This window comes from Leguminivora glycinivorella, chromosome 1 (assembly GCF_023078275.1).
Source record: "Leguminivora glycinivorella isolate SPB_JAAS2020 chromosome 1, LegGlyc_1.1, whole genome shotgun sequence".
Taxonomy (NCBI): domain Eukaryota; kingdom Metazoa; phylum Arthropoda; class Insecta; order Lepidoptera; family Tortricidae; genus Leguminivora; species Leguminivora glycinivorella.
This window is the reverse complement of record NC_062971.1, coordinates 14,829,626-14,857,014: the sequence shown is the minus strand read 5'-3', so window position 1 is coordinate 14,857,014 and position 27,389 is coordinate 14,829,626. Positions and strand designations below refer to the sequence as shown.

The 27,389-nt window shown below is 38.0% G+C and overlaps 2 protein-coding genes across 2 annotated transcripts; both read right to left on the bottom strand.

Moving 5' to 3' along the window:
• Window positions 1–18,166: 18,166 nt before the first annotated feature.
• On the bottom strand, window positions 18,167–21,058 carry LOC125224587. The gene has a single exon (XM_048128028.1). It carries the CDS (start codon window positions 21,056–21,058, stop codon window positions 18,167–18,169), a length of 2,892 nt encoding a protein of 963 aa, XP_047983985.1.
• Window positions 21,059–21,899: 841 nt separating this feature from the next.
• Window positions 21,900–24,521, bottom strand: LOC125242718. The gene has a single exon (XM_048151660.1). The coding sequence runs from the start codon at window positions 24,519–24,521 to the stop codon at window positions 21,900–21,902; it is 2,622 nt and encodes an 873-aa protein (XP_048007617.1).
• Window positions 24,522–27,389: the final 2,868 nt, after the last annotated feature.

The window sequence follows — 27,389 nt, the reverse complement described above, 5'->3', positions numbered from 1 at the left end:
CCTAAATCGAATTTTGACGCAAGGATATTACTAAAATTGGAGTGACCGAAGGGAAATAAGAAAATTATTGGGCACGGAGCCGTTGAGAGTGTTAAGGGATTAAAGGAAGTGTTTTGGTTAGTGAATAAATATTGCTTTTACTATATTCGAGTGTTATGACTAAATGGAGAATTGAACCGGCTTCAGATTTTTATATACCAAAAATACAATATAAATATAACATTAGTTACCTAATATACAAATCTTACGTAAGTTGTATAGGTAACATACACATGTTATTTTTTGTAACACTATCTTAACACTTGCGCACATAATTATATTGCTCTAAACCAAAATTTGATGTGTGTAATTACAATACCAATTACATGATAAAAAGCGTACTAACAATTGAATCACGTAGACCTACAGCAACAACTCACCAAATTCTAACCTCGTAAAGTTAAATGGAGTGTTCACTCCACCCCGACATGTGTATGCTTGCAGCTTCTAATGGATTTAAAATTTATTATATCAACACCCACTTTACACTAACACCATTTACAGCTGTACAACAGGATAGTACTATAGTCTCAAATTTGCGTATTTTATTTAAGTTTATATTTGCAAGTTTGTTGCGTGAAAGGTTTTAGTTTTATTATTTATTTGAATTTGATTTACCTTTTAGAAATACACAGGGACATGCACATTGTTCGATGTACATATCAATTTTCACGTTTTTAATATAATGTATCATTATTCAAAGCATTTAGTTCACCTTATGTGCGTTTCTTATTTGTTCTTATACTTAATAATTTGTTTACAAATCTTATGGATGTTTAACATTTCAGATATGAAGGGAGTGCATTGTTTTATTTATTAAATAGTATTTTATGCAACAGGCGTTTAAAGGAGATCAAAAACGACGAGTGGCGTGGGTAACAATTTGAAGCGAAACCGAAAATTGTTATTAAGACGCTACGAGTATTTTTTGACGCGCGCAGTTAAACACCGTTGCATACAATAGTTTTTTTACGACCATGCACTTAGTTTTTAATAGTTTTCTTGAGTAATTTTCGTGAAATTCACAATGTTTCCTGTATTGTGACGCAAAGGTTTGCACTGCCAGCTCAGCTGCCCAAAGCCTTCCCGCGTACGCGCGCAGTATCGTTATAACAATGCGTTGCCATGGTTACATAGCCAAACAAAGCGTTTTCGGTTTTTTCGATACTGCGCGTATGCGCGGAAAGCCGGCGGACGCTGGGTTTGGGAATAGATTTTTATGTAGGAATTTAAAGAACAGTTCGGGAGCAGAGAAAATTATATTACACTGCTAGGAGCTTACAGAATTATTTTATAAAGATTAGTGTCACGTACAAATCATGAAACACTTAATGGGATCTATTTGGTCATTTTACTGAGAAAAGTCAAATATAAAAAATAATTGTTCATTTGGAAAATATAACTTATGAACAAACATTTTTTTTATCAAATATGAAATAAAAATTATGAACGAATTTAAGGCGGTATTGTTGTATGTCTGTTTACGATCAAATTCGTGTGTAACATAATATATACAGTTATATAAGTTATCGATTTTTGACAGAAAGTATTATGCTCTCCACTAGCAGACGACTGAACTAAATCACGGCAATATGTCCCTGCATCCTTGACGTTAATTTGCGGAACTCTCTCGTAAAGTTTTACGACGGCCGATTGACTTCCGAAAAGCGTTGCCGAAAGGGTTTCGAACGTCACAATGGATATTTCTTGCTAATAACGGCGTAGGCATTTAGTAGGAAGTATGCTAAAATTATGTAGTTTTTAGCAACACACTCAATTGGTTTTATGTTGGTATATATTCGTAAATATTTTGAGTATTTGCGTTTACTCGTAACATAAATAGACAAATACTAATCTATTATCGTAGGTACCTATATTAAACAAACATTTTAAAGTAATTATACGAATATGTATTTATTTTTACATACAAACTCTGTTTTAATTACAGACTATTTTTAAGTACATATTTGTGATAACGATGATGCTTACCGTGAGTCTCAGTCATCTGTGTAAGAATGTCCTATAGTAAAAAAAAACGTAGAAAGAAAAATCCAAGAAATTATTATCGGCCCGACTTCCAATATCGTCGGATATCGTAAATTTAGAATGTCCTATAGTAAAAAAAAACGTAGAAAGAAAAAAAGCATTATTACATATTATTATACGTATATCGTAAATTCATGTGATAATTTTTATTATAAAATCAAAGCAATATTTCTCATGGTACCTATTTGATTACTCTTTAGCCGACAGGTATTTGCAAATTAATTCATACTAAAGGATATCCTCTATATTTCTCCCTGACTTTTGTGGTTAAAACCTATCTATAAAATTTATTTCTCGGTAGTGAGGTCGTTTAGAACTGCATTACTATCGCGCCGGGGTCGTTAGTGCCAGTTTATACTGTTAGCTTTGACTCAGCTATTCTCTTTATACGTTTTTAAGAGATACTGTGCTATTTGCCATACCTACAGTTTCTTAACGTACCTTTTAAACCACAGTGGAAAAGGGTGTTCAAGTATACCTCTGTTTCAAATCACTAATATACGGCACCTAACGTTTTAGGGTAGGTACTGTCCGTCATATTCCTAGCGTTATTCTAACTGTCTACCACGGCTTTCAGTCTTAGATAGATAGAATACTCTTTATTGGCATACCTCAGCAAGCAGTCTTCTGTCAGCTTAACAAGTACCTAACCTAAGTGCGTTTTCACATTATCCGATCCGATATCGGATGTCGGACCGATATCCTATACACTACAGGCGCCATCTTGGATTTTTTCCATAGAAATCCTTCCGACATTCGATATCGGATCGGATAATGTGAAAACGCACTAAGAATGGGTGATTATATGTAAGTATACTAGTTTGGCATTTTTAACATGTAGGTAGGTTATTACGCTTAAAATACAACTACAAAAATGAAGATCAGGTTTATTTTATTAGTGTTGGTAATATTTTGAAAATTCGTTAATTTAATGCAAGGCAAAAAAAGAATAGGTAAGTAATTAGGCAATCTTGGCAACCAAAACAATATGCCTAACACACGTTGAATTTCATATATCTGTAGCAGTACTAAAGCGTCATTATTTATGACGAGTGCAAGGAGAACAAATCTGTCAGAATTTAACAGCCTGCATCAGCATGACAATGCGCTGGCTGCGGAAGCGGAGTTGTAAATTTTTACAACTCTCGGGCAGGGAAGGGTTGAACTAGGACGTGGAACGAGAACGCCGTAAACGCTAGGGAATTTAGACGGAGTTATGACTCTGTAGTATGACAAATATTGGGAACGCTCTTGAGATTGCATAGGTCCGTTATTTTCAATGTGTTCGGTTTTTAAATGGTGTGGAATGCATTTTTGCAATACGTCGTGGCGCCCATACATTAATCTAGACTATACAGTAATATGTTAAGTTAGGTAGATACTGTATTTAGTCTCATCCGTGGGTATTGTAGAAGTCGACTAGGATATTGGTTCAATTGTGGTGTAGGCGGTAGGCTAGCTAACTGTAATGGCAATATCAAATATGCCAACATTGTCAACACATTGGCATGCTACAGCAATGAAAGTTCACACTTTTATTTAAGCTTAACATTTTGTAATAGCGATTTAAATAAAAATATTGCTTTATTTTATTGCATGCCACGCCCTTATCAACATATTATTTTCCCAAATTTTAACAAAAGTGCGTTTGACCCCACCCGAGATTACATTGAAGAGCAATTACGCTCATACAGCTAACCTCTCGGCACCCAAATCACCACGGGCGCCATAGAAACCCTATACTCTTAACGAGAACTGGACATCAAAACAAATACTCAGGCACGCGGCCGGCCGACAAATTGTACGAAATATGTCAATTATAATTAATAGGGAGACTTCTACATCATCGCGTGAAATGATGTAAGTGCACTTAATTTTTATTGAAAATACGCCCTTTCAAGAGAACCCAACCATTGTTGAACGGTAAGGATGGTAAGTATTGTGGGATTTCGATGTAATGATGGTATTATTTGGTATTTACTATTACACTCCCTCTAATATTTTGATATCTTTAGAGATGAGTATTCTTAACCATAAGTCTTAAAATCTTTTACAAGTTTTCTGTACTCAATTATTTGGATTTGTATTTTTATTACCTAGTATTTTTTTACTGCGTCAGGCGTCAGGTACCTATCGTAGATCGCATACATAATTTATTATTGATGCACAAATATGTATAGAAATTATATTACTACCAGTTGTAGGTAAACCCGTGTCCCGTTAGTCAGTCCCCCCCCCATCACTTCTATTTAGCTACAATACATTCTTACCCCTAGGAAATGCAAATTGAACATTTCTGTTTAACGATTCCATCAACCGTTTGAGTCATTGTCACCGTCAGTGCGGCAGCCAAGTCAATCAAGTAGGGTGTCCTCAAAGACAATATTTGTCAAGACCCTCTTAAAGGACCATCGACGCTAACACGTGTCTAATAGAACGTGGGAATAGTGCTTGAAATTCGATAATTTATGGACACTTGAGTAAGACGCGTGAATTAAATTTTGATGTGTCGATTCGGTTGGACGGACATAATATTATGAGGATTGCTCATACCATATTGTTTTGATGACATAGTAAAAATTATAGAAGATTTTTTAGACACATAAAAAAATCACCATTACTTGGCGACTATTGTGTTACGACTACTGGTTTTGAATTAAATGAGTATAACTAAATAGCTGATATTATTACAAAACCATGTATGGTATGTGTTTTAGAATACGTTTATGATTAACTAAGTAATTTTGAGATCGATGTCATGTCAACGTTATCACATAGTGTACAAATTAATAATACCAATCAGTTAATCTTCGAAACGTGACACCACTGTTCTGTACGCCGCTGATTAATACACTGCAATCAGTAATCTTCAGATAGCGCCCCTAATTCTATCTCAAACGCATTGAGTATTGGCTGAGCCTCAAAGATGTTTGCACACAAAGACATACAAATACTAAACACGGACAAACATACGAACGCACGATTGCCCGGAGCGGGGAGCGGGTTCTAATCCAGCCTTGGCGCTATGCAAATGCCTATAACGTCAAAGATATAGTAAATCAAATAACGGCTTCCTATTTAACCCAAACGTCTGTAAGGTACAGCGGGGCAAATCTCGACGGGGGGGCAATGGTAACTAATCCATTTTTTCCATTATTACACTATGAGGTTGAGTTCTACACGTATCCACCGGACACGCCTACCATATACGAGTATAACCAGTGGACACTCTATTTAATAATGCAAACATTGTAAAACATGGGAAAAATGGACCAGTTACATTTGCCCCCCAGTCGAGATTTGTCCCACTGTACCTTACCTGTTTTCGGGTAAAATGTCTTGCAGGTATGAGGCATATAAAACAGTTATTATACTTATAACATGTATATAAATAATAACGTATCGGTTTTTTTGATACCATTTAATACAAATAATAATATAAATATATTTAATGAATACAACACGTTAACCCAAAAAGTACTGAATAATGATTTCAACAATTTGTTAACAACACTAGTTACATCTAGATCTACTGAATTATTAAAGTGAAAGATTTACATTAGAAAATATTCCCTACCTACACCAAAACAAGGTCGTAATAATATAACGCTAAAAACTTTTAATGAAATGTGCCTACCGCATCTAAAAACTATACATCGCTGTAAGTCAGAACTCGCTCAGGTCAATTTCTGATGGAAGTTATCTCCTACACAGCCGGATTAAGACCCTTTACATGCTCGGCTTACATCCTCCACAGCTTGAGGCCCAATGCCGATATATTTGCCCAGTCATTGGGTGAACTTGGCTTCTATAGACTATTTCCATTTCATAGGCGTCAAAGCAACACTTGCAACCCTTTATTAATATCGCGTACACGTACCTACTCCTACAGGTCAAATCGATTTAATTCAGCAAAATATAGCGGTCTGGGCCAAGAGTACACTTCTGTTGCATTTGGCGTTAAAACTCTTGGTCCGTGGGGTCCAAGTGCCAAGAATCTTCACGGGGCGCTGTCTAAAAAAATATTGAAGCCACTGGGGACCGTAGAGCTGGCAGCTTCCTCGCTCAGCGCATAAGCGTTGCGATTCAGCGAGGTAATGCTGCCAGCATCTACGGAACACTGCCGAAGGGGGAATTTTTATTTTAGTTTTAATTTAGGCTATATTTAGATTTAGGTTAATTTACATGGTTTATAACTTATTAGTTTATAATTTTTGATGTCTTATAAAAAATAAAGAAATTTACCTATAAAAAAAAACCGGCCAAGAGCGAGTCGGACTCGCCCACCGAGGGTTCCGTACAAACTTTCAATGATAAAAATAATCATTACTCATACTCATATTCAATATTTGTAACGCCATTTTACACGTCAAGATTTGATTTAAAAAAATAGTATTCATACAACAATAATACTTAGAGAATAAATAGACAGAAGATTGAAATTACAAAAAGTTAGGCAATATTCACATAAAAAATGCACAAAAATATTTTTCTAATTAGGTAATAAAAAAATTGTCATAAGTGTAGAACGGGTGCTCGACCAGCCAAATTTTTAAGCGATACTTAAAGTTCGACACATTAGGCGCTTCAACCACATATTGCGGCAATTTATTTTTCCCCTCACTAGCTCGGAAACACGTTTTGTCCTTCAATACCTGCGGGTAAAAACGCATTTTATCCACTAGTGGATAAAGTAATTAGACCTTGAATAATAGTAATTTTTTATGCTTTAAAATTAATAAAAGTGAGTGAATCTAGTGATGACGATGATTTACCACCTGTGAAACTACTGGAAGCAGTGATAAACGCGCTTTTTGCGTTGTATTTTCCTCGCTATAGTGAGGGGAAAAGTTTTGTGTTACACTCGGGTGCAAATGTATTTTACTTCTCGTGTGTTAAAAAACTCGCAAGTTCAGGATTCTATTCTCGAACCACTCGCTTCGCTCGTGGTTCAACTATAGAATCCTTTCACTTGCTCGTTTTTCAATTCCACACTCGCCGTTAAAATACAACTTTGCACCCTTGTATAACAAATAACTAATAGACGGCAGGGTTCATCACATGTGTTAATTTGTTGGATTTCGCCAATTTACGGTCGATACCTAATATAACTTTACGGCATTTCGAGTGTTGTACTTGGAACACATGTTGTTCGTTTTGTCACAGAATATATAATACAAGTACAGAAGGCTCACTCCTTTGATGTTCACAAAATGCCGCCATTCTAAATTCTTACCTACATTAACAAACGGACCGCACGCGAGCAGCCAACATTGAATTTTATTGCGCCGCGCGAAGGTCGTCGCCAATGAATGGGCCGCGAACTCGCGGCCGCTGACATGTACACTGACATAACTCTAATACTAAATTGAATATACTCTAAGGCCGTTTTCACATTATCCGATCCGATATCGGATGTCGAACCGACATCCTACATCCGATAAACGCTTCCGATAATGTCGGATGTAGGTCCGATAAAACGCATTGTTCCAAATCAATGAAGTATGATTTTGGATCAAAAAATATTTAAAAAATAATTTAAATTTAATAATTATAAGCACTATATTCCAAATATTATATTGTAAAATTAAAATAACGAATATTCAGAGTGTCAGGCAAAATAAATAATTTTACATTCAACTATATAAATATATATATTATTATATATATATATTCAATATTATATGTTGTAAATAATATTGCTATACTTGTCAATAGTTGTCATGCTTTCTAAATTTATTTTTCTCACTGCACCCACATTCGCGAATTTCTGTTTGGCCCTATGGTTGACTGGTAGAGAATGCCTTAAGGCATTAAGTCCGCGATTTGTACTTTTTTCCAATTGTGCAATAAAGTTTATATAAATAAATAAATAAATATATCTACTAAAAGATGAAAAAACTAGTATCCGCAATTCGGACCGATGCATTACAACCTTTTTTTTTTTCAATGGAAATTGTCAACTAATTTGAATTTCGATCAATTAACAGCTGTTTAATAGACGCCATTTTTGTCACGCACACTACTACATACGTATAGTACCTACATTATATACGCACACAAACAAATATTATCGGCCGACAACTGGCGGGGGGTCCGGCATGCCAAAAATAGTCGGAAGCGTCCTGCCGATATCGGCAGTTCGATGGTGCCTCGGACAAAAACTGTTGTAGGAGAGTGCCATCGGCATTAAATCCGCAATTTTTGCGTTTTATATCGTTTTTTAGTAATAATGATCTATTAAATACATAAATGAAGACCTGGAAGCGTATAAATCTTACATTTTACGTCCTTCCTACATCCGATATCGGATCGGATAATGTGAAAACAGCCTAAGGTAGAGCAGAGTCTAACTGGGGAAGTATACCTCCGCTTTACAAAAGACCGCAGTCAAGTAGCACTAGACCTTACTCATTGTTGTGTTCCTGCCGGTGAGTAAGGCAGCCAGAGCTCAACGAGGGTGCGGTATGCTGACAACGGAAGTAATTAGGACAATAGATTGTCCTTTGAGTCGTCGGCACCCAGGCCCCTTCTAAGTACAGATTTATACAAGTTTCTAATGAGTCGAGTCGGCAACGCACATGTGCCACTCCTTGAGTGGCAGGCGTCCATAGGTTACAGTGACCGCTTTCCATCAGGCGGACCGTATGCCTGTTTGCCACCTACGTGGTACAAAAAAACTCTCGACGAATTCACCTTAAACATTAATAACTAAATCAAAATCGATTGATTCGTTCGGGAGCTTCATAGCCACAGACATACAGACATGTCAAGCGTCAAACCTATTATTATTATAACACTTCGTCGTTTTTGCGTTGGTGGTTAAAAACAAGAAACCTCCTTCAAAACTATAATAAAACACAACTTTCTAAGAACATTGGTCAAGTGCGAGTCGGATTTCGACATTTCCATACAAAAAGGTCATGAGCGCCTGACGACATGTGATGGCAACGTAAACTAAATTTCGTACTTTAAAGATTTGCGTATATTTTGGAAACTATAAGAGATAGAGCAAATAGACTTCAGATTTTGGTTGTCGGTGGCACAATTTTTTTGTTTCCGTATATATACACCTTTTTTTGGACCTATGTGGGCAATATTATGCTCAGTGAAGTTCTAAATGGTCTTAAGCGCCTCCTTTTTAGTAGGAACTTAAGTCATTTTGGAAAATGTTTTTTTTTTTAACAATTTCTAAAGCAAAACGAAACAGAAATTGATTTCTTTATACCTGTCCAATGCGCTTACACCATTTTAAGACGTTTAGTAACTACTTGCAGCGGCAGTGAGTGAAATTCGTAATCTGAGTTTTTTTCTCTTAAGTCCGACTTACGCTTGACTGTAGATTTCTAATAGGTTTTCCTGTAATCTACAGGTAGAGGGCTATCTCGTGTATTTTTTTGAAAATTTTACGCTAAGTAGTTTCGGAGATAAGGGGGGGGGAATGGTCATTTTTTGCTTATTTTCTTAAATTACTTCTAAATTACCAAAATAAAAAAAATAAAAAAAATATATTTCAGATGCTGATAAAATGCTCTTTCATTTGATATGTAACACAATATAGTTTTAATAACTTTGATTTTTAATTTTCAATTTTACCCCCCAAAAGTGACCCCTGTGATTAAATTTCATTTAATTAAATTACATGTCCGTCTTTGGGCCACAGGTTTACATATGTGTGCCAAATTTCAAGTAAATCGGTCCAGTAGTTTTGGAGAAATCGGCTGTGATAGAGGGACAGACAGACACGCGAGTGATCCTATAAGGGTTCCGTTTTTCCTCTTTGAGGTACGGAACCCTAAAAAGCATCAATTTGTATGGGTTATATGGGTAATTTGTATCTTATTTAATTTTCAAATGTTGAATTTATTGTAAAATAGGCAGTACCATACAAATTACAACCCTTTTCAATCAAACCCCGCTAATTCCCACGTAACTTCGAGCTGTTAACAGCAATAAATAAATAAATTATTAACTCTCTAGTGCACTAATTTCCAAACATTGACTTTGATACTTTGTTAATAGCCACGCGAGCGCTCCAGGCGATTTTGACAAAAAAACTTTAACAATAACGTTTTGGAAGTGGGCGATGAATAAAACATTTGCTTTTATTGAGGGCTAAACTGTAAATACAATTTTTATTTCAAATTTCGTAGGTTGGAAATAATAGCATATTTTTTTAAAACTTAAGAGGATACGGTAGCGAAAATGCTAAAATGGAAAGGAGCCCCCCTTTCAACTTGGGAATTTTAGTTAAATATACAAGTGTTATTAACTAGATTTATCGAAAAAAAATTGTCCATTAAGAACAACTCAGTCAAAAGATATTTCAAAAAAATCTTTAAAATCGAGGTTCCGCTCTCGACTCTTTCCTCCTTCAAAACTTAATCAATCTGAACGAAATTTGAGAATCTGAATAACAATGAAATAATCTATGTCGGACCGTTTAGTTTTTTTGGTTAATTGTTATTGTTACCAATCTTGAGTATCACACCTTTTTTTGCGCCTCAATGAAAAAGGCCGTTTTTGGAAATTTTTGATTGGCTCTAGAATCTTTAAAAAGCAGAATAACAAAAAAATCAAAACGATCCGACACAGATAAAAATAATAACAATCTGTGTTGAAAAAATCATTGCTCTATCTTCAAAAACCAGGGAGGAAATAGTCGAGAGCGTTTGTATGGAGAATTGACCCCTACCGTATCGTCTTAAGCAAAAATCTTTCGCATAAATTATGGAATACTTTTTTTTTTAATTTAATATTGCATTTTAAATCTTTTTTGGATAGCTAGTATGCACACCTCCTGCAAGAGCTCACATGTTGTGTTGGCTGCTTTACTTCAAGCCGTAAACAACCAAGATTAGATGTTTTTCACCAAATATTTTATGTAAGACATTAGCAAAAAAAGTCTATTATTTTTTTATCTATGTCACAATAAACAGATACCACTAATTTTCCATATAAAAAAAAACATCAGTCATCAACCCCAAGACCAAAAACTGCTGGTATACGCATTGTTTTCGCATTACTTATGGGAGAGAGACGAATAACCTGAGGCGTCGCGGAAGAGCGGGATTCTGGTAATGTTTGCCCACAGTTGGTGCGTTTATTTTAAATAAATTAAATATGTACTTACCTTTTTTATTTTATTTTTTAAAATAATCCAGCTCAGTTTGTGAGTGTATGAGTAATACATAATCAATCGATTTAATGGTTATAAAGAGTTAAGTAAGCTTTTAATCAAAAACAGATAAATATTCAGGAACACCAATTTAAAAGTATACTAAATTCTTGTTCCCCTGAAGCTTCCCCTCCAAATTAAATTAACCATAAAAACGCAACATCTCATACAATATTTGTTCCAGCAACTTATTTGTTATGTATTTTGACCCAAGGGCGTGTTCACAAGGGTAAGTAATTGTAGTTTGCTATTACAATAAGATACCCCGTAGGTCGGCGTGTGGTGGCCTCAGGCGAATGTAGGAGTTTATTGTTCAAATTATTTGTCATTGTATAGTACTTAATTGTATTTATAAGTTAATAATTAGGGGTTTGGTAAGCTTTGAACATATTGAAGCAATCAAGGTAATATTTAATTTTCGATGCTGATGTGTCTGTGTACTAAATGTATTTTCAAATAAATCTTTACAAATTTTGAAAATGTAATTTATTAAACTCTGTCTTTGAATAATTAAATGAATATGTAGAGAGGTAAGTTTTGTGAGTAGGTCCTGTAGGATTAATAAAGATTCTTTGCGGTTACAAAATGCTACGCACGAGAATGCTACGATTTTCGTAGCAGCAGTTGTGTGCTCCGAAATGAGTCATTATACTTTCTACAGACAATAAAATTATGATAATGCATTGAAACATAAAATCAAAAATAAACGAATTTTCATAATAACATGCTTGGAAAATGTAATCATAAAATATATTACAAAATTTTAAAAACTTTATATCAAAATCGGCGACCGCGGACACCCCAGCTCTCGAAGAACAAAAGGGGAAGCAGGGTACAGTCGGACGGGCAGGAGTCGGGGGAGGCAGGGGTGATGGAACACGGCACGTGACCGACACGTGATCGTAGCGTGATGGGCACCGGAAAATTGATGTGTGGATCAGTGTGTATGCAGTGGAGTAGCTGTAGAATAGTTTGTTCACCAAATTTTTGTTCTAAAAGTATGCAGTTTTTGTAAGTCGCACCGGCTGTGACTGTTACGACTGAATGAGCCATTATCAGTTTCAGTCAATTCACACGTTTTTTAGAGTTTGTGTAGGGTATTATCATCTAAATTATTTGTAATAATCTGAATTTGAGTATGTCTAACTAACGGTGACAAAAACAACTTTCATGATTGTTCAAACAATAAATATATAACCAAAAAACGACAATATCCATCCACAGCAATTATAAATAAAATTCACATAAAAATTCAGCAATGTTGTTTTTTTTTTGTAATGTAGCCACTCCACATCTCCCCTAGCCCACACTTCTAAATCTTCCATTCACGTACGTTTGATTCGATTCTGATTTTGTCAAAGCCATCGTAAAACAACCAAACTCGTGCGATTGTTTTTATACAATTTACTCACACATTCGTTCATCCATTCACTCATTCACTCACTTAGACATGGCGGAGCTTTTATTTAGTTTGATTTGCGAGTGACAACCTCTTTGGTTGTAATGTTTTTTTTGTGTTTATGTTTTGTTGTTGTTATCTTTTTTCTATGTTTTTGGTGTTGGAGCGTGGCTGTTGTGATTGGGTGTCAAATTTACATTATAATGATGTGACAGGATTTTGACACCGTGAGAATGTCTTTAAATGTTTTCATTGTAATTGTCACGTTTTAATGTAATAACGGGTTCGGCTTAATTCTGTGTTAATAAAAGGGTTGCGGTTTAAAATTATTGTCAGATTTGTAGTTCAATTATCTTTATGGTGATGATTTCTAAAAACCAATTTCCTTAAAATTAATTTTTTTAGGTTTACGGCTTACGTAGCATTTAGCCTAGTACATTTTAATGATAATTTACCTATACTTAACTACTTAGAAGTACCTAATGTCGACCACCTATTTACTGTGTTTGTTATAATAATTTTATAAAAAATATAAAATGTATCATTATATGGCAGTCCATGTTGATTCTTAGAGTGACCATCGACCATCGAAATCTACATGAAATAGGTATATTGATTTAGTTATGTTTTGATTGAAATAATTCTCATCAACTCATTGAAAGAAAATTACAAACCCATCACGCATGGTTAATTCCCCTCCACCAATAATTGCATACGTTTCCACCGATACCCACCCATACATTTGAATATGGTCTCATTTCAATTGACTTGCTTCGAAAAAGGGTCGTTTTTAGGGTTCCGTAGTCAACTAGGAACCCTTATAGTTTCGCCATGTCTGTCTGTCCGTCCGTCCGTCCGTCCGTCCGTCAGTCCGTCCGTCCGTCCGTCCGTCCGTCCGTCCGTCCGTCCGTCCGTCCGTCCGTCCGTCCGTCCGTCCGTCCGCGGATAATATCAGTAACCGTTAGCACTAGAAAGCTGAAATTTGGTACCAATATGTATATCAGTCACGCCGACAAAGTGCAAAAATAAAAAATGGAAAAAAATGTTTTATTAGGGTACCCCCGCTACATGTAAAGTGGGGGCTGAAATTTTTTTTCATTCCAACCCTAACGTGTGATATATTGTTGGATAGGTATTTAAAAATGAATAAGGGTTTGCTAAGATCGTTTTTTGATAATATTTATATTTTCGGAAATAATCGCTCCTAAAGGAAAAAAAAGTGCGTCCCCCCCCTCTAACTTTTGAACCATATGTTTAAAAAATATGAAAAAAATCACAAAAGTAGAACTTTATAAAGAATTTCTAGGAAAATTGTTTTGAACTTGATCGGTTCCGTAGTTTTTGAGAAAAATGCGAAAAACTACGGAACCCTACACTGAGCGTGGCCCGACACGCTCTTGGCCGGTTTTTTGCTCTTAGTCTAACTCGGCTCGGTAAAAAAGAACCGTGTCCCCAAACGCAAGAGATGTATTATTCAATGTAGTCTCACGATGTTTAGGGTGATTTTTGGTTTGGATTTGTACAAATTAATAAATGAATTTAGTTTTTAAAGCGTAACTGTATTTGTTAAATTGTCACCGCCACTTAAAGGGCCACATGTCGCCTTAAGAGCTTTTGTGTTTATTGTTCTATTCGCGTACTTAGACTGGGTTTTGTTTTTGGAATTTTGACTTTGATATTGGCACGTGATATTTCTATACATGGTCAATTAATTACAAGTAATTGAATTAGAGTGTTACTGTATTTATTTTCTCCTAATATACCAAAATATACACTTTTTCAGTATCAGGACGAATTTCGAGAAACTACTTTAAACTACTACTTCTGTACAAACTTCCAATGACTGAGTAATTTTCACTCAATTCCGTAAAGCCGCAATCCTTGGAATCCAAATTGCATTCTGGGCAAACTTTAAAATTTAAAACCAATCTAAATCGCACATGCTTTATTTAAATTTTCTGCGGCGATCCGGTCGTACACGGAATAAAACTTAAAATAATTGGTGCCCGTGCCTGGCTGTTGCAGACGAAGAAGTTTTGATACTTTTACAAGAATTTGCAATGTACCATGCAAGTAAACTGGAATTATAATAAAAGGGAAAGTGATAATAATTTATTTAAAAACAGGAATATTGCAGATATGGTAAAGGGTAAAGGTATAGGTAAAAAGTTTTACTATACATTACTTTTTAACAGTATTATAATAAATAATACCTTTTCCGCTTATGCTAGCATAAAATTTAAATTTAAATATGACTGTATTGACAGCTTCAGAATGACCTTCCTATGTAATATAATCCACTATGAAGACTTATGATGGAATCATCACATGTATTTTCTATACATCTTGTTATTATTTACGGTTAGCGGCAATAACATCGCACAAAAATAACTGACACAATCTTATTTCTGCAGCCTTTGCCTTCGGACTACATACCACCAATCCATACCATCGGTAACATACATACAACATACAATCACACCTGTTCAGGCAGGGTGTCCTGTCCTGGGTAGGCAGAACACAGATCGGTAATAATAACGATTCAAGAAATGATCAAGACTACCCACTGCTGTGACATTAGCAAAGGGAAAGAGTTATACGGTCGTCGGGTAGACATGTATAAGTCATTAACTAATACAAATAAATTAGATTTACGGCAAAAAATAGCGGATTCGCCGATGGACAGTAATACCTCCCCGGGGACGTTGATGTAGCGGTGGTACAGGGTGATTTTTTCCCTATTATGTAATTACTAGTGTAATGATGAATTGGTTCATTGCTGACTGGTTGCGCGTTAGTGCAAATCCTCTTGGATTTATATTTTGTTTGGATTGAATCAAGTGCTAATTCTAACGAAAGATATATAAAACCTACTAGACTAATACATTGTCAATTAACGAGTAGTTAAGTAAATATTATGTTAATGTTTGAAGGTTCTGAATGTCCTTAAAATATTCGTTACAAAAAACCGATCGGTTTAAAATTACATACGCAAACTCAATCTGCACATGGAAACGAAGCTGTAGTTACATAAAAATCCACAATTTGGTTTTCGTACAATATTCAATTATTTAATCCGAGAAGCCGACGTGCACGGAATAAAGGCGCTGCTCTGGCATTTAATTAACTAGTTATACGGACAGACAATTTTCAGGGAACGCTTTCAACTTAAATAAATCTAAATTTCGTATTTACCTTGCTTTTGGCACGAAACTAAATAGAACTAGTATTTAACTTTAAGTGGTAATTTGCTTCTAATTTTGTGTTTAAATTCTGTTTTTGCTACTAAACTTTTTAATTTAATGAAGTAATAGTGCTACTACTGTGCGAGCTATGTGGACGAGTTCTTAGTCAAATTATAACGAGTTGTGTTTTATGAGAAAGGGCTACATTACTATAAAGAAAATCATAAGCTGTCAATTAGTTTTCAATTACATCCTGTTGAAAAAATATGTCGAAAAAAATTGAATTCATGTTTATTATATATCTAATTATTCATATACACCGTGTTTTTTTTGGTTTTACGTTAAATTCAACACACAGTTAGGTTCACCATAAGATAATAATTAGATAGCCGTAAGAGTTAAGACGCTAGTTTCCTAGAGATATCCATTGTATTAGACCTGAAGGTTCTTTAAAAATACGGTGTGCAATAACAATAAAGAGAAAACTGCATCAGCCTGTATCGATGGGTTGATCGTGGCAAAGTCCGAGCGTTTTCCGCAATCTAATTACTTTAAGTGCTTTTCTCTTTTCGCTTATGCTATAAACATTAACTCGTTGGTCTAATTTATAAGAATTTAGAAAAACATAATTATGTCTTAAAACTTTAATAATGATTTCTTTAATACGTGAAAATAGGTTAGCGTGTGCTGAGAACTGTGGAAAATGTAAAAATTAATTACAATTAATACAATACAATTGAATTTACATTCATCACCTTTTCTCAACAGCAATAATTATATTCACTGAAATTCAAACAAAATGTACACTGACATCTTTACTCAAACTTTTAAGGATAGCTGTAACGGAGTCAAATAATGAAATCGAATCCGTGTTGCTTAACTTCAAACCAGAGCAAATCTATTCTGTTGTCATGTTGAATATATAAATAAATATATTATTGATATGACAGATAATCAACCTTATAGCGGAATGGATTTACCTAAGTTTGAAGGTAAGCGACACATACCTACTTGACGAGTTATGTCAAATATTAACACCCTTTGAGCTTTCATTTCATACTTTTCAAGCAACACAACTACCGTGGCCCCGTGGCCTATGGGGATGAAACACGCTATTGAAATCTCTGTTTCTTATAACTTTCACCTCAGCGTGAGCGCGGGTTAAGCACAGTTGGCTCGGGGTTATATAATTCGCACCAGTTCCGAGTGGACAGGGGTCGGCAACATTAGGTGACCGGTTAATTAATTATAATTTGTCTACCGGGGGAGTGAAATCTTTTGTTCCATTGTCATTATTGCAGTGACGATGATGGATTCCTATTTTGTGATTAAATCAAGTCTGCAAACTAACCGAGAAATAAAGTGTAAATGTGTTTGTAATCAGAATGGTATGTAAAATGTATATTATGTATACATTCTAGATATGAGTGATAATAATATCTAAACGTAAAACAAAAGGCTTAAGAAATAAACATAGATAAAATATGTATTTTAATTTTTAATATAATTGTGGAAAAATTTAATTGGCTTTTCAGATAAGTGAGATAAGTACACATTTCTGCTAGTTTAGTTTTAGATCTTAAGCTGTTGGTTTTCCGAATAATATAAAATAAAATAATAATATTTTTTGCAGTGTTTATTATATGTGTACAAATAGGTATGGGTAAAAAAACGAATATAGTGTCATAGACTGTCTGTGCTTGAGCTTCTAAGAGTCCTAAGAAATTCTGACATTATTTCCATAGGAATTCCAGGTGGCAACAAATAAAGCACATATATGGAACCTTCTGTAACGAAAAGCCACATATGTCTGAAAGATTACTTATTGGGTCCATCAGACTCATTAATCACTTGAAAACATTCCAACACTACTGCACATTTGTAAATAGCAAAATGCATTGAAATATTTATCTCTCCCTCGGAACACATGTCCCTTATTACTAATAATGCTTGTTATTTTACAATTTCGTACATCGCAAGAGTATTTATTTTCATGCAGTCACGCGATGGTCTTCATTTAATTAAGTGAAATAGATACCGGTGGTTTATTGCGGTGCAACTGGTTATTACTGCATTATTTACTATTGTAAGTGATGGTTTTGTGGGCTGTTGAACTCCTATTAAGTATTTTTGAGATATTAATAAAAGGAAGACTTGCAAACACTAGTATGGTTTTATTTCATTAGACATTAGGTGACAGAACAGATCTATGACATGTAAAAATATCATAAAAAAGGTAGAAAAAGTATAAAGGTAGAAAGTATATAATACGTAAAGAGGCCGTCATCAACACTCCCCACCCTAGTGCGCAGACTAGCACTAATCAACTAATGGTACAGGAGCCACGCGCGCCACCGACCGGCGCAGTACACCAGTAGCGGTGCTGACATCGACTACTCTGATGCGACCATCTTTTCCAGGCAGGACACTCTTTATGAGGCCCCGTGGCCAAACGTTTCGAGGGGAATCAGGGTCAACGACGAGCACAAGGTCACCGACACTCAGCGACTTCTGCTCCTGTTGCCACTTCTTTCTCGGTATTAAAAGTGGGAGGAACTCCTTCATCCAGCGTTTCCAGTACATGTCGGCCAATCGCTGCGCTATTCGCCATTGCTTTCTTAAAGCTAAGTCCGAATCGTCAAATACGCCATGAACTGGCAATCTGGATGAAGAACCAATAAGGAAATGGTTGGGCGTTAGCGATTCAGATGATCCCGGTTCTACCGACACGTGTGTCAATGGTCGACCGTTGACTATCCCTTCCACTTCCGCTAGCAGGGTGTTCAGAGTCTCGTCTCGAGGCGCTCGCTCTTTTAAAATGACACGAAGAGATCGCTTTACGGTACGAATCAAGCGTTCCCACGCCCCACCCCAATGGGGACTGGCGGGGGGGATAAAGGTCCAACGAACTTGATTGTTAAGAGCAGCGGCCCTTAGATACTCTTTGTCGAGCTCTTGGATGGATCTTCGCAGTTCGACGTCTGCTCCGCGTAGGTTCGTGCCGTTATCGGAATAAATGTGCGACGGCCATCCACGTCGAGACGCCATACGTTGAAGTGCCATAATCAGTGAGTCCGTAGTAAGTGTGTGGACAACTTCTATGTGGACCGCACGAACAGTTAGACAGGTAAATAAAACGCCGTAGCGTTTTTCTCGACGTCTGCCTACGGTGACTTCCATAGGCCCAAACAGGTCGATCCCGCAAAAGGTGAAAGCACGTTGATGATGCGCCATGCGCGCTCGAGGTAAGTCACCCATCCGAGGCACCTGAGGGGTAGCCTTTCTTAACCTGCAGAACATGCAACGAGACGCAACATTTTTCACGGTAGGTCGAAGCTGGATTATCCAATATTCTTGTTTTAGATCATTCACTACCGCTTCTTGGTGTCCGTGTGCAGCCTTCACATGGTAGTGCTTGACCAAGAGCCGAGTAGTAGGATGTCGCCCGTCAAGAATAATGGGTCTTTTAGCTTCCAGGGATACGTCGCAAACAGCATCTATGCGGCCGCTTACGCGTAAGACATTGTTCTCGTCCAAGTAGGGAGATAGATTTCTCAGTCGACTATCGCGTGACAACTCTTTTTCCGCCCTGACTGCTTGTATTTCACTAGCGAAGGAATCCTCTTGAGCCTGCCGCAAGATTAGTTGTTTTGCCTTCTGCATCAGGGCGAAGTCATCAAGGGCAATTCCTCTGCATTTGTGAATAAACTTTAGAACACAAGCAGAAATCAGAATTCGCAGAAACGAGGAGAAGCGCTCAGGGTCAGGAACCGGGAAACATGTAGGTGAGTTTTGTACTACGGTCATACAAGCTTGAGCAGTGACCTCATTTTCAGGTTCCAGGACGTTCGCTGGCCAGAAAGTCTCATCGCTGTACAAAAACTCAGGTCCCTTGAACCACTCGTTGAGAAAAGACTGATAATTGAACGTTTCTCTTGTGGCAATGTCTGCCACGTTCAGTCCTGTGGGTACATATCTCCACTCAGAGGGTTTTGACAGTTCGTCGATCTCGCCAAGTCTGTTAGCTTCAAATGTTTTGTATCGACGAGTGTTGTTGCCTATCCAGTGTAGCACGGTACTTGAATCACACCAGAAGTGCCGCCGAGTGATGTTCAAACGATGTGCTTTCGCTAGCGAGTCAGCTAGTCGAGCTGCTAACAACGCAGCTTGGAGTTCCAATCGTGGCACAGTTTGAGGTTTCACCGACGAAACGCGGCTTTTGCTGGCAACAAACGAGACAAATATTTGGTTGTTACTCTTCCAACGCCAGTATGCGACAGCTGACATAGCCTTAAGTGAGGCATCACTAAATAGATGTAGCTCTAAGTCGTTGTAGCTTTGCTGAGTCGCGGCATGAACAGAAGAGCCTGGTAGAGTTGCTGTCAATTCTTCTCCCATCTTGCACTTGACAGCGCACGACTGGTACCATCTTGGCAGACGAATTTCTCCAATAAGTTTCAGTAATTCCAACCAACTGCACCATTTTTTATATAATTCGTCTGGAATAACATCGTCCCAGTCGATATGGAGACGCCAGGTGTCCTGCAGCATAACTTTACCCTGTGTAGTGAAAGGTGACAAAAACCCGAAAATGTCAAAGATTGACATAATGACACGTAGCATAACCCTCTTGGTAGGTCTTTGTTCGCCTTTGATGACGCTATCAGGAATGCGCTTGAATGACACATCGAACCCTAGTTCATCCTTAGCAGGGTACCATATCAGACCAAGAGTCCGCTCACCATCGTCATGTTCGTCCTGTCCTAACTTCACAGCTGTATCACCTAAAACATCCTTAGGTATAGTGTCGAGCACGGCTGCGCTATTACACGTCCAGTTGCGGATTTCGAAACCTCCGGCGCTGTGAATATCTCGAATATTCTTTACCATCTCGATGGCGGAAGCTTCGTCCGGCAGACTATCGATATAGTCATCCATGTAGTGCTGGTGGTGTATAGCAGCGACGGCAGCTGGAAGCGTAGACTCGAACCTGCTAGCGTTCTTGTTCTTTATGTACTGCGCAATGAATGGAGAGCAGTTCGCGCCGAAAATCAGCGACGTCATCGCGTATGTCTTCACTAGACCTGTGGGGTTCCTACCTCTCCACAGGAATCTGAGGGCGTTTTGATCTACAGGATTGATTTTTATTCTCAAAAACATATCTTTTATGTCACCGGTTACTGCTACCCTATCCTCTCGAAAACGAACCATAATGCCGAACAAGGAAGCGAGTAAGTCCGGTCCCGTTAGAAGAAAATCATTGAGGGACTTTCCTTGACTTTTAGCTGCTGCGTCATAAACCAAACGCAGCTTCTTCTTGTTAGGATTGTCGTGAGCGTCAGAATGGCGGGTGTACATCAAGCAATCCTGGTGTGGTATACGTCAGGAGTTAGTGCTAGCAATGTGCCAAATGTGCGCCAAAATTCGAGCAATGTGCTCTTTGAACTCCAGAGATATTTAAGAAATTAATGACACCCGCCATTCTGACGTCAGGTTGGCGGGTGTACTTCCAGTTCTAGCTAATGGCTGCTAACTTGAGGGTGAAAGTACTGCCTAAGGTTAGTGCTCGCAATGTGCTTCCACATGTATGAAACACACACTAATTCAGAGAGCCGTTGAAGAGTAATATGGGATTGAATAAAGATGTCTATAACGCCTGATGAAATAAAATAGCAATGTTAATATGCTGCAATGCAGCATTAACATTCAGGCGCTTTTCACAAAAAAGTGATACTTATAGATATAATTATTCAATCATATATTACTCTTCAACGGCTCTCTGAATTAGTGTGTGTTTCATACATGTGGAAGCACATTGCGAGCACTAACCTTAGGCAGTACTTTCACCCTCGAGTAAGCAGCCATTAGCTAGAACTGGAAGTACACCCGCCAACCTGACGTCAGAATGGCGGGTGTCATTAATTTCTTAAATATCTCTGGAGTTCAAAGAGCACATTGCTCAAATTTTGGCGCACATTTGGCACATTGCTAGCACTAACTCCTGACGTATACGACACCAGGATTGCTTGATGTACACCCGCCATTCTGACGCTCACGGATTGTCGACTCCAAAGTGTGGTAAATACCACGTATTGGTCGTGAGTGACGTGTCGGCCATTTCGCGAGCGAAATCGTTTTCAAACAAATGGTTGACACGTTCCTCGTACCTGAGTCCATAAGCTTTGTCAGCTCGCATCTTTTTTTCTACACCCTGTAACCGCTTAAAGGCGCTAGGGTAACTATCGGGCAAGCTGACGTGCGGATCCTTCCATGGTAGACCCACTGACCACCTGCCATTGATGAGCACTGCAGACTTGTCTAACATTTCCTGCGCTTTCACATCGTCAACATTCTCTCTAGGCTTACCTGCAACACCCAAAGAGTCGATCGCAAACGAGCGGCGTACCTCGTCGTGTAGCTCACGCAGGGCGTGCGCGACGGCGTCTTCCTCAGACACCACGCACAAGTGGAGCGTAGCGTGCGCGGTGTGCGCAGGGCGTGCGGCCCGCGGCGCGCGTGGCACGTGTACCGGCCCGTGTATACACCAACCTAAGGGGGTACGTGTTGCTGACGGCTCATCATCCTGCCCTAAACATAATTCTAAAGGCACAAGTAAATTATAATTGTCCTGACCTATTAACAACTCAGGCTTAGAAATCTTAGCATAAGGAAGCTGATTTTTCAATTTTTTCAAATGTTCATACTGGTCGCAATCTACTAATTTGACATTTTGTACAGGTATACCTAATTGATCAACGCTACGTACATTTAAATTATGCGTACTACCATTAATACAAGAAATACGTAAATTGACAACAGTTGCTTCGCGTACGAGTTCGTCGTCCTTCCAGGCGCCGCACACGCGCATGGTCTCGTTGTGGCCGGAGAGGCCGGCGCGCGCCGCCAGCTCCACGCTGAGTAATGAAACTGTAGACCCGTCGTCCAAAAATGCAGTCGTACTAAACACGCCGTTCGGCCCGTGAATGTTGACAGGAACTACTTTCAATAGTACATGCTTTTCAGTATCTATAGAGCATGTCGCAGCTTCAGTTACAGGCGATGACGTAGAACTCGATGTTGTAGGCTCTGTGACTATGTTTGACTCGGGCTGCGGCAAGGCGCTGACATTTACATCGACGGGGCGAGAAGTTGAAGTATCGCCGTCTTTGCCGATATATTCGTAGTGCAGTAGACTGTGGTGTGCATCTCCGCAATTATCCTTGTCGCACATAGGGGCAGAACAAGTCTCACGATCGTGACGTTGCGATATGCATTTGTAGCAAAGTCCATACTTCTTAACGTGGCGCCATCTGTCTTTACGTAAGGCGCGTTTAAACTTCTTGCAATCAGGCAACTTATGATATTGAGTGCGGCAAAATGAGCACTTATCGTTCTTCTCTGTGTTGTCACGTTGGTCAGTTTGCAACAGTATTGCTTGCGCTTTTGGTGCAACTTTCGTAATAGTATCGTGTTGCTTTTGTTTATTTTGCTCAGGGCGATAATTTTGTAGATTGACGTTAGCAGTCGTAGCGATCTTGACAGCTTCGGTGTTCAGAAAATCGGACATAATAGACAATCGTGACTTTCCTCCCTCCTTAATCAATGGGAAGCTGTAGTCAGACCACTTAGAGACAAGGACTGGTGGTATCTTTGAAATTAGCAGTGGTACAATACTGAGACCTTGTACATACTCCTCGCGCCCCACTGCCTTCACAGACTCGACAAAGTTTTGAACTTTGACAGAAAAATTGACAATGTCTTTCTGGTACTCTTGGGACATGGGCTGAAGCTTCTTAATGTCGTGAATAAGTCTGCTTATTATACATTCGGGGTCGCCGTGACGAAGTTCAAGTGTCGCCATGATGCGATCAGGCGAGGCGGCGGACATAAGCAGGGCTGACACGGTTTCTTTAGCTTGTCCATGTAAACACTTACGTAATCGCCATAAGTTTTCCTTCAGGGTAAATTTACATACTTCAGTAGACTCCTCAAACGCTTGTTTAAATTGTAACCATTCGAGCGGATCGCCGGAAAACTTGGGTAAATCTCGCGGCATACACATGCGGCTCAAAATGTTGTCGTGTGACTTATCTTTAGTGGAAGCGAGTGTCAAATTTTTAACTGCAGTTGCAAGCAATTTGATCGTATCGTTCGAGTCGGCGTCGGTAGCTGCCGGCTGGTCGCAGTCACGCGGGTTATCAACATGCACGGGGGCGCGCTGCAACGGATCAAGTTCTTGCGAGCTTCGCTCTATCCAGTCTTCGACATTTTGACGTGTGCTCTTAGTAGCGTTACTAATGTGGGAGCTGTGACGTGACATTATACCACTCTGGTGTGAACTGTATTTCTCGGACTTTAGGTCGGCTAGATCAGCCTCATACTTCAGGTCTATCAACTCGTTAGCAATCTTGGCCTTTTCAATAGCGCGCTCATATTCCAACCTTTTCCTTAGGGCAGACGAAGACTTTGACAACATGCTGTGCGCTGGTAGCGGGTGCGGCACATCGATGTGCTGCGGTGTTTCCATATGGCTGCTACCGGCGACGAACGTCGTGTCCGCAGGTCGGATGGTCATGGAGTGCGGGGGCGAAGACTTAGATAGTCTAATGACATCTGTTTTTGCATCGCGCTCTGCGCGAGCAAGACTTCGTGTCTTAATAGGTGTTCGAATCATTTTGTAGCTCATAACTTACGTGCGCGGTTCAAAACATAACACTAGGACGGCTGCGATGGACCAATGATGGTCTCCTGAGCTGTTGAACTCCTATTAAGTAGGTAAATAATATTAATAAAAAGAAGTCTTGCAAACACTAGTATGGTTTTATTTCATTAGACATTAGGTGACAGAACAGATCTATGACATGTAAAAATATCATAAAAAAGGTAGAAAAAGTATAAAGGTAGAAAGTATATAATACGTAAAGAGGCCGTCATCAACAGTAAGTGTTATCCAATCATGCAAAATGGTGTTTACACTGGTCAAAAAGAGAAATAAAAAAACAAAGTGTGATGTAAAGCTGCATTTTTGGTATGTTATTTGGGGTCCTTGGGGGAATGTAGGACTATATTTTGCAAGCAAAAAAATGGTGTGCTAACTTCGCAATTTAAAAAAAAAAGTAAAAAAATCAGACTTTTTTTGGTTTTTGCCGTTTTATTAAAAAACTATGCATTTATAATCGAAAGTTGCTGTGTAATATTGAAAGCGCATTAAATTCCAAACAGTTTGACATCTTTTTTATCAATGTCCGTCAAATATTTTTTGAGATATGAAGCGTCAAAAAAAGAGCATTTTTCCCCTTTCTATAAAAATATTCGTTTTGCTAATATTTTGAGACAGATATCAGCAAAACAACTCAGGCTATTACATAAATTGTAAAATAAAAATGTAGAAAATTTCACTAGCTTTCATTTAAGACCAAAATAGTGCCAGTTATTTCAAAAAATAGGATTATATCATAAGTCTAGTATAACTGGATCAGAAATAATCGGTGGATGGTAATGGCCAAATGGGATAGTTTACATATATTTACAGGAGGCGTAGCGGAGAACGAATTATTATTATTTGGGGGCTGTTCAAGTATTACTTAGGGCCACTTGCACCGACGAAAATGGAGGGTTAACCTGAGGGTTAACCCACCATTTTATATGGAATGTGACTAATGACAGCCCACTAACCCTGAGTTAAGTGGTTGGTGCAAGTGGGCCTTAGACACATATTTGCGTATATCAAATCAACATTTATTTAGTAAGTTAAGTTTACGGTCAGAAAGACCTCAGGATCGCCGCTTGGCGGAAAAAAATATTGACGAGTAGAAAACCCTCATTAATTGAATCAGATTGTTCCGAAATTCTTCTTGTACGGACTGGTTTTTAAAGCATATCACTGAGGGTCAATAACATCGATGCAATCTCACGAGCGTTGTCGTGGACGTGCCTGAATCATAGTATTCTCCGTTTAACGAAATATCAGTACATAGTATGTGTTGTATTGCACGCGCAGGTCTCTCATCGCCGCGCAGGTGTAGTCGGGCCATAACTCGACAGTATACACGCTTGTACAAAAACTGAGGAACAGCTGTCTTTTTACGCTGTCACTACATTTGGTGAATCTTCTAGCCAACATGTTTGCCCTTACTGCGGTGGCTCGCGTCTGCCTTTCTATGTCCTCCTGGTCTTTTAAACTGGACAACAAGATGTGGCCAAGATATTTGACTTCGTGTACTCTCCGCAATTGAACTCCATCAAGCAAAAGAGGTGGTACATGTGTGGGCATATGTGCTGCCTCCATGAGCATAAATTCAGACTTGTCCGGATTGTATCTCATGTTATGCTGGCTGGCGTATCTCTCGCATTCTGCAAGTAACTTACGCATAGCTCCCACAGATGGTGCTAGTAGGACCATATCGTCTGCATAAGCGATGTGATTTATCATTTGCCCATTGATGGAGCAGACAACCTCGGTACTGGTCAAAGCCTGCGACAGCCCATCCATGTACACGCTGAAGAGAGCCGGAGACATACTGCCTCCTTGTCTCACGCCACAGTTTAGCCCGCTGGCTGTGGACAGAGTTGACTTCCATCTTACTACGTTCTTCTGCTGGGAATACCACTTCTCCAGTATCTTAATAATTGGCGTGGGCGCTTTCCGTTCCCGTAGTTTATTCCACAGCAATTGGTAGTCAAATACAACTCAAGTGGACTTTCTATCACTACAGGAGTTGTGCCATCAAGATGCAGAACCAGGACCCTCAAAAAGGAAAAAGAAAAATCTAACTAATTCTGTTTTATATTATATATCATATCATATATATTATATATCATATCATGAAGTATTTTGCAGATATTTGTCTTAAAATATTGGCAAAACGCTACATTTTATAAATGCGTCAAAAATTAACCTTTTTTGACGCTTCATATCTCGAAAACTATTTGACGGACATTGATAAAAAAGATGTCAAACTGTTTGAAATTTAATGCGCTTTCAACATTACAAAGCAATTTTTGACCAAAAACGCATAGTTTTTTTAATAAAAAAATAAAAACCAAAAAAAGTCCGATTTTTTTACTTTTTTTTTTAAATTACGAAGTTAGCACACTTTTTTTTTGCTTGCAAAATATAGTCTTACATTCCCCCAAGGACTCCAAATAACATACCAAAAATCCAGCTTTACATCACACTTTGTTTTTTTAGCCGATTTTCATGTAAGATTTGACCGGTGTAGTTCGTGTAAATGGGTTTTTATTGCGTTTATTTACAGCTCTTAATAAAATATTTATGCAAAATAATAAAAGCAACTAAATATAATGTTATTCACTAAATAGTAATTAGTAAAAAAAGATCCATACAACAAAAATAAACTTCACTATCTCCAGACTAACTTGCAAGTATACGAAGACTCATATTTCTTGAAATTCCTTATATTATTTTAATGATTCGCTTAAAAATGACATGGTCCAACTATATGCTTTAGACATGGCCTGATATAGTACGTAAGAGAGATGTTCTCTTATTATACGAAATTTCAACAGCAATATTAATACA

Coding starts and splice junctions, on each gene's coding strand:
- LOC125224587 (XM_048128028.1), bottom strand. CDS start 21,058: ATGGTTCGTTTTCGAGAGGATAGGGTAGCAGTAACCGGTGACATAAAA.
- LOC125242718 (XM_048151660.1), bottom strand. CDS start 24,521: ATGATTCGAACACCTATTAAGACACGAAGTCTTGCTCGCGCAGAGCGC.